General features: G+C 35.3%; 1 protein-coding gene across 1 annotated transcript in view; it reads left to right on the forward strand.

Moving 5' to 3' along the window:
* Positions 1-5,821, forward strand: part of POSTN (periostin) — a 47,703-nt gene extending 41,882 nt beyond the window's left edge. The window contains exons 22-23 of the mRNA XM_072398657.1: positions 697-741; positions 4,831-5,821. Coding sequence (XP_072254758.1) covers positions 697-741; positions 4,831-4,871 — 86 coding nt within the window. The 3' untranslated portion in view covers positions 4,872-5,821. The remainder of the gene's footprint in view (positions 1-696; positions 742-4,830) is intronic.
* The last annotated feature ends 3,511 nt before the right edge of the window (positions 5,822-9,332 follow it).

The following is a 9,332-nucleotide window of genomic DNA, read 5'->3' on the forward strand; positions in this document are numbered from 1 at the left end:
ATAAAGTACTCCACAACTGTGTACAATACACACAAAATCTCTAGAATTATTGTTAAAACCAGAATCTTTATCCAAAAGGTAAAAGTCGAATCACTATTGATGCAGCTGATGGGCTGCTTGTAGCCGGCATAACTGCTGTGCTAATTTAGTATTTATTTGATGTATAATCCTGCATACTGAGGGCATACAATCACATTAAATGCCCTAGAGAATATTGTATATAAATAGTTTATCTTGACCACCAAAATCTGTTTGAAAATATTTTCTTTACTAGTGATCTTATCCTTAATATCTTTAGGTGACCAGCATTACTTATTTTTTTAAATGTTGGGCATTGATCAGCAGTCAAGAAAATTTTGGAAGAAAAATGACCTGGCCGGTGCGACCCCCCCATCTCACATCGCAGGCTCAGACCTGCCATTGGAGGACGCCACTGATCATTTCCCCCGTATGGACACAACTTTTGTTGTGTCCACAGCCCTGCGCTACTTTTCCCCCAGGATGTTTATCAAGCAGGTCTGAGCCTGCGAGGGGGGAGTGGGCAGGTTCTGCCACCATGACGTCAATCTGAGGGAAGTTAAAATTATGAATGTAGTGGTCTGTGAGGTCCAAAACGTTGGTGACCACTGCTGTTGACAGTGATATTGATTATTCTGTTTGCAAGTATGTAATTATGTCTGCTCCTATTTAATCCAGAACCTCAGGTCAGAAGAATACAGTCTGGAGTCAGAAGGATACAAGGTATATTATATATATGATTTTTTTGGATTTTAACTTTTTTTTATTAAAGCCTATCTTTAACCAGAACCACTACCTGCTCCCTTCTAACCCATCCAACATAATTTAAGTTTTCCTTAACTTTTAAAGGAACATATACCAATTCCAGAAATGGGGGGCCACTGATCTAGCACTGAAGATAAGCTTATACTAGTTTTTACCTTATGGGTAGTACCAAAGTGGTAGTTATAATATGTTTTCTGAGATAGACATTTTGAACCACTCAAAAATGCAAATAAATTTAGATTGTGAGTATCAGCTCTCCCTTTTACAAGTATCTTTACACTTGTCTCTCAGTATATTTTTATGAAACAAATTTCTAGGATGTTCAAGTAAAAATAATTCAGTACTGAAAATTGTAATAATTAATCTAAGGGGTCTGATTTATATATGACTAATGCAAAACAGATAACAGATAAAATATATGCATGTACTAAAAAGTGTATTACCTTCTTGGCAGTCAAAAAAAGTTTTTGAGGCATACAACTTATATCTTGTATAGAGAGATGGCTGAAACTTCACACACCCTGCATAATTTTTAATTAGGGTATTCCTGCAAGGTAAAACACATATTGAATTTACATACTCAAACAGCAGCTAGACAAATATTTTCACTGGCTGTGTGTCTTTAACAAGGGTGAATATGGAAATCCTATTTAGTAAAGTTAGATAACAGAAGGTTAGCTATTAGGAATAATGATGTGAGACTTACTTTGGCTAGCTGAAAAAGGATTAAAAATCATTTTTAAATGTTGCTGACTTGGCAAGGTACTCTGGAACATTTAAATGACTTGGTCAATAAAGTCATTCCTATTAGTCATCAGTTCCTGAATCCCTGAGAGCTGTATAATCCATATAATTATATGTTCTTGGATGCTGTAATATTTCACTTCCTTATGAACAGCAGAATTGTGACTTGGGTGGCTAAAAAGCTAAGAATGTATGACAAAATAACCATGAAAAAAGAAATACTGGAGAATATTATAAATTATTTTACTAAGGCATTGTTTATGACATTGCTTTGAAATTTTTAGATTTGATTTACTAAAGGAATTTCTCTTATTAAAGTGCACATGGTGACATTTCACTTTGCAAAGAAACTCCACTGCAAGGAATTGTATGATATAAAAAAATGTTTTCATTTCCTGATATGATTGAATATTTGAAGTCAGCAAAGCTTCAACGTTTCTACAGTGATATTTCACTTTGCTGAGTAAATAGCTTGTATTCAATTAGTAAATTACCTTGTTGAAAAAATTCAATATCTAAAAAAAGCTATAACATACTGTAACCTCCAGCAAATTACTGTAATCAATCTATTAAAAGCTATTATTCAGTTCACCACTATAGAGCGGGCTATTTGCTGGTAGATTAGCTATCCTTTACTGCTAGTCCCCGAGTTAAGGACATCCGACATACGGATGACTCCTAGATACAAATGGGGCTTCCCTGCTCGCTTGTGTGCAGGATGGAGGCTTGACAGGGGGAGGGGGCAGTGTGCATGATTTGCAGAAGAAATCTTTTGCTAAACACAGCTGAGGTTGTGGGTGATCTTAACAGCTGAGCTGATCTGTAGCATCTTGTAACTCTTTAATGACCAAGACAAACTCTGCAGTTGTTTGTTTTTCCATACTAAAGCACAGCTTGCTCCAGAAGTGATGAATGTCTAGGCTCCATAAAGTTTTTATTTTTTTTCTTTGTTTGTGATTAACTCACAGTGAGGATTTTATACAGTAACTGACCCCATGCTGTCTAATAATATGTTGAGACAAACATCTGTCCTAATTGCATTTATTAAAATAATGTACCTGTTCCGACTTACATACAAATTCAACTTAAGAACAAACCTACAGTCCCTATCTCGTATGTAACCCGGGGACTACCTGTATAGTATTTTTAAAAATTGAAATGACATAATGGTAAATAGAGCATCTCATGCTAATAAAAAAAGTGCAGCATTATAATTTTCTGGTCCTTAAACTTGCTGCATAGTTGTAATTGGATTATCGAACACTTTGTTAACAAATGGTCTTTACTGCAAAGTAAAGTATTTTCAAATGAGCATGAATGTTTGCATGGGTACTGCATATGTACCCCTAAAGTGCAAGTTTTATTTAGGGATGAACAATTATGATGCTGCAGACGATAGTCAGGCGTGCCCATGGTACCTACTAAGACATCTAGAATGTTGTTTGAGGTTGCAGTTAGAAACCAGCTTTGCACATTGCACAAATGCATGTATGTATGTTAAATAACAATTTGGATTTATTTTGCTTGGCTATATAAAAATGAATGTTTCATCAAGGTGTGTCTCATATACGAATAAATGTTTTCATGAAAAAAGATTATACCAACCAATCAGAAACCTGCGATGTAAAAGTCACAGTTGTAAATGGGTTAACTGCCATTTACATTTATTTGGGTTTTATTGGGTTAACTGACAAAAGCAATGTAGACATTTGTATAGCCCTTTAAAAGTGATACATGATACACTCCAAGTAATAAGTGATACAAAATACAAAAAAAGCATGAAAACCAAAGAAAGAAAAATATGTATGTCTTAGTTGACTGTTAACTTTATTTTTACATGTATCACTGACCTTTATCATAACATTACATTTGCATACATGTGTTTAACTGCTGCTTAATTCTGAGAATCATCTTGTTGGAATATCTGCGTTTGACTAATCTTACTTGGAGACTGACAAATCCAACCACTGAACTCTTACTTTTGTGTTTTAGGCTAATTTGCACTCACATGGGCTTGCTGCATAAGGTAGAGCTTTACTAACGCCATGCTTTTGCCCTAATAACTAATAACATGTCTGTCTATGCTGGGTCTTTAATATTTATTAAAATATTGTTTTTACAAAATGAATTAGGATAGCCAACTTTTTCATAATGAAAGGAAACAGTAAAGCTAAAAATGAATCTAAATGTATATTTCGTGTGTCAACAGGGGTCAGACAGTCACGTTTTGTGTTACTGATTTTCAGACCTTCTCCTTATTTACACTAGGTCTGATTTACTAAAGCTCTCCAAGACTGAAATCAAAGAAATCCATTCCAGGTTTGCTGGATCACCCAGCTTTACTGATGAAAGTGTATTCTCTCCAGCCTTGGAGAGCTTTATTAAATCAGGACCACTGAGTCCTACAGGAGATGAACAGCAGCTAATGAACCCTAAAACTTGCCCTCATTAATATAAGACATGTAGTTGCAGACACTGTGGATAAGGTAATCCCTAGTGCAGTCGCAGACCTGCGGCAGGAACAGATTTAACAACAGGTGGCAGTGAGTGGTGCTGAACTGTTCTCTCCCGCACCCCCCCCCCCCCCCCAATTCATTCTCCTTTGGGCTACTGCAGGTAGACAATACATGTAGCGGCCGTTAACTGACTTAAGGAAGTGGTAACTACATCGCAGCCTTACTATGAAGCCCTGTAACACTAAAATCACAGCTCCCTTCCTATGGCAATGAGGACGTGACAGCCTTCCAGCTTTCTATGGAAACAAACAGCTGTAAGCTCTTCAATGTTTCTATTGTGATCTTTAGAGAAAATTATTCAACAGTGCATGCAGCTATAGAGATCAGTGGGGGCTTGTTTTAAACTTATTTAGGACAGCAGTGTATTGGCACAAATTTAAGAAGTGAGAATTTTAGGAATCAAAATTTAGGCTAATTACAATTGTCTTCCAAATTTTTAACCAGCCTACCCAATGGTGCTAACAGCAAGTAAAGAGCAAAGGCAAACAAAAGATATCAATATCATAACCTGTAAAGACCAAATAGATAATGTCTTATATTATTATGTATAAAAAAAAAGTACAAGTGACTATAAGCAACCAACAATCTGAGCTTCTCTTCCAAATAACTGGATATCCACAGTAACTTGTTTTACATTATTCTGCATTTCCACTTTAGCAGATCAGACCCATTTTTTTTTTTACTAAGTACTATTTCGACCGATTTTAAAACTGGTGATGGGTTCCTGTGTATCCCCATGGAAAGTAAATTTTACTGTGAACTGACCCTATTCCCTATTCTTTCACAGGCCCAATAAGAAGAAAGCAGAGGAGAAGTCACAAGTCATAAATTCTTCATAAAGCCGATTACTGCTTTTAGAATTCTAGAAGATCAGCATGAGAACACATCAAGGAGAATACTACATTGGAATAAGATTCATTCGGATTGTCTGTCAACTTGCACAAATATATTTGTATACCAATTATTTTTTCAACAAGGGTGGAGAATATTTTGAGCATGAATAAAAAATAAAAACCTAAATCTATAAATTAAAATGAACAGTTCCTAATATAACACCCTTAACAATTACCTATAACAGGTTGTGATCCTGTGCTATAAACAAGTTTGAAAATAACAACTAGCCAAAGCTATACCACTACATGAATGGCCACCATTCCAAATATGAATTTTGAATCTCTTTTCTAGAAACAGATTATTTTCTTCAGGGATTCTGTGTTTCAAACAATTTACATCATGTGGTGCTTTCTTTTTTTTTCTTTTTTTTTTTTTTTATTGTTTTTTTTTACCAAAACCTTCAGTGCTTATTTCTGGTACTAACTCAAATGGGTTTATTTGTAAATTATGCCAATTTTTGTAACTCTGGTTTTATTCAGAAAATAATAGAGTCATTTGCTTATTTTAATTTTTTTTTCAATTTTTTATCTCGGTTGTTGCAATGCAACTAAGGATGCTAGGGAAGAAGTGATTATTTTACATTCCTGTACCTTTTTTCTTTAAACTGAAACTAATTTAAATTAAATTTGGTTTTAGAGTGTGAAAGAAAATGCATTTGCTTGTTTTCGCCAGAGTCTCTGCTACCTTTCTGATTAAGGTGGGTTGGATTTGTCAACCACTAACTATTTTTTGTATTTTAATGACACCAGAATTTATCTTAGTCAACTTTTCTTCTAATTGATGGAAATACTACAATCCTTGGGGAAAAGTTTACAGAAAATATTTTCTTTCACATTTCTAAAGATTTGTTTTAGAATATTAGTTTCTATTTAAAGCTGTTTTTTGTTTTTTTTAAAAAAAAGCTATTGGGTGTGCCTGTATACCTCTGTTTCTTAAACAAATATTCAATAAAATGTGGTTGAATTACATCAAATGTGTCGATTTCTAAATTTATTAGTAAACAAAATTTTAATCTACAACTATGATCAAATACTCTATATGCTGGCCTTGCTCTCCAACCTTCCCTACACATTAATACCCAACTAAATGTGTACTAAGTAGAGAATGAGCGAAGGTGAATACTATTAAATAGGTATTCTCAACCAGGGTTCAATATAACCATAGGGTTCCTTCAGTGGTTGTAAGGGGGCCCCGGTAGCTTCGGCTGCTTGACATACCATCTAATGGTGCCTGCATAGTTTCAGGTTCAACACCATTTGGTAAAGCCATTAGGATGACACCGAGGATCATTTAGCTGTCTAGAAGGATTCCATTTTTACTACCACTATAAAGGAGCATTCTTTCCTGATTATCACTCCCTCTTTGATGGGTTTCTCTGGGGTAAATAAAGCTGAGAAAGGCTGTTTTGGAGTATAATTTGACCAATCACATCCAGTCATCACATTCAAGTTTCCCATCAGCAGTTTCCTGAATATCTACACAAGGGAAACTTAATTGGGTAATACCATGTAAAAAATGGTGAATGCAAATATAGTTTTACAGGAATATTCCTGTTGGTATGAATGATCTGGCAACAGGATTTTTTTAATCTAATCATACAGCATCACCCTGCTGTAAATACATAAAATACTTAGGTTTGTATCACATAGCACCGATCATCCATCTTTTACTAGTGACAATCAATTAATAAAGTTGCAATGAAAGTTATACAAGTGTTTGTTTTTAACCTTTTATATTGACGCTAAACCCCATAAAGAAAAAATAAACATCAATGTGCTTTATGATTACTTTTATCAGTTGTCACCCAGCAAAGGTGATAAATATTAAAACCCCAGATAATATATTATATGTATTAAATTATATAATATTATATATTATATGTAATATATGTAATATAAAAGGTAAGAAAGGGCTTGTCGTGCAGATATTTCACATCAGGCCACTGAGTTTTATGGCCATTATGGAATTTTTCCTATGATAGAGCCCCTATAAGGAAGGGTGTGAGTTTCTCAGAGGCCATTCTGATTGTTATACTTAAAAATTTGGGATGATATATCAGCTCTCTTAGAAGCTTTATACAACACTGATCAGATAACTGGTAATTTCTTTTCTCTGTGGAGCAGTTCCACTGTCAGTTCTAGTTCAGGATTCAATGCACTCCAAGTTAAATACATTTATGTGCGGATTGGATATTAATCAAGCAATACATCTAAAAATAGGTCAACAATGGTGTGTCCCATATTTCTATTCCCACAAGTTTATTTTTTTTAAATTGTATCTGACCATCTGTGAGTTCTGTAAATGTATTTTGTACATCTCATTATTTTTCTTCAAGATCTCAGATTTTTAGGTCATGGACCAATAATACATAAATTCAGTTTAGGACTACATGCTCAAAATGGACATTTTGATGAGAAATGATTGCTTTGTAATACTAATAAAAATTGTAGGAACATTGTTCTAGAAAAAATGAAGATACAAACTTTGGCTTTATCAGATTCCATTCTGTAAGTGTTTGCAATACTGTAATAAGTGTATCAGACTGCTACTATTTTCTTTTATGTAAACATTGAACAATCAATTATCTAAAACTCTGGCAAATTAACATTTCAAAAAATGAAAAACTAAAATAAAAAGGTTAAAATTATATCAACATATAAAACATACTGGAAGGTAGGACGTGGGATACTGAACCAAAAAAGATGCAAAGGAACATTGGACGCTTTACTGATGAACAAGGATCAACAGTTGAGTTCTTGAGACAATACCTTTATATAAAAAGAATGAAGACAGCACATAATTTCACAAGTACTTCTCTGAAAAGCTCAGTTGTGGCTCTAATGATTTTTTTAAATGTCAAATTAAGTGTTTGCAAAAAAAATCTGCAAAATAAAAGATTTTCCAGGCTCCAAAAAAGTGTGCAAATTAGACAAAACTGTGAAGAATAGACAAAGAAGCTTCTGACAACCTTGCCTAATGAGGTGCTGGAGAAAAAAGCAACCTAATCCACTTCCTTGAAAAATTCTACAAGGGATGTTAAGATAGAAAAATGGTACCTGGTGGCACAGGCAGTCAGGCTAAGTGTGCTAAAGGAACCACAGAAGCAAAAGAAAACAAATTTAAGGAAAAATATTTACCCACCATCAGGCAATACCTGGTAACACGGAGATTATTCTTCTCTTAACCTCTGCCACTATATTGGAGCAAAAAACTGTTTCTGTCCTGGGGGGCTTCCCTCACCCCCACAAATCTGAGCCCACTCCCCTTCCGTGGACAATGTAATTCCCTATACTCTATTTACAGTCATAGTTTACTCTAATTCATTATCTACCTACTCCTTATTCATGTGCCCTCAGATGTTCCACAATCATTACTTGCCACATATTACTTATTACCTATTATTATGATGTTCCATCCAATTATATTTTTGCTTATCGTTTTATGTTTCACTTAAATGCCTTATTAAGCCAATATCTCTCACATATACATTATTGTATTTATTTGATCTGTAGCTAATACCAAGTGATTGCAATTGTTGTTTAATATTTCTTATATCTATCACATATTTAGATTGTGTCAAGTATGTGCTTATTTCTTCACTAAACTTACCACCACCCCTGAGAAAGCCCACAATCGTTGAAACGCATTGGGTATTGTGGCCTTACGTACGTGACTACTGATTGCGTCCAATTACACGTACATAATTAGATGAACAATGTCTAGCACTTTGAAGAATTATCACAAGTTTTTCCCTTATTCCAATGACACTTAGAATCAGACAATGTTGATATCTGCATTTGTATAATAAGAAGTTATTATTAATACCACCTATTACAATTGATTGTTTGCCTTAAATCCTCCTCTATCAGTTACAGTGAATATGAAGGGAAAGAATATACGGATTGTCACAGTGCCACAGGGCAGGTTGGTGGATCCTCTGTGTCACCAGCTCAGCAGGCACAGATGTGCGCAGGGCGCAGAGCCTAAGCACCTGCACAGTCTTCACTAGAGCCTCTAGAGGTGAGGATGTTACGCTGCGGGCAACTCCCAGGTTGTGGCCCTCCTGCACACAGAGACAGGTAATTGGTGACAGACAGGAATCAGATGAGGTGCAGTATCGTAAGACTGAATCGAGGTCAAACAAGCCAGAGGTCAGGTCAGGTGGAAAGCAAGAGTAGTCAAGGATCAAAGCAAGATTTGGTACAGAGGAAATCAGTAGATAGAGACGCAGGCAGGAATAGCAAGAACTTGGAACAGAGCCTAAGGGAGATGCTTGTTCAGGCAAGGTATTTTGCCAGTCACTTCCTTTCAAAGGGAAGGTCAAGTGATGGATGATAGATATGCAACCTACTGGCATCCTAACCTATCACCAGAGGGAGTGCTGCGGTTCAGTGG

Source organism: Pyxicephalus adspersus, chromosome 1 (genome assembly GCF_032062135.1).
Source record: "Pyxicephalus adspersus chromosome 1, UCB_Pads_2.0, whole genome shotgun sequence".
NCBI lineage: Eukaryota > Metazoa > Chordata > Amphibia > Anura > Pyxicephalidae > Pyxicephalus > Pyxicephalus adspersus.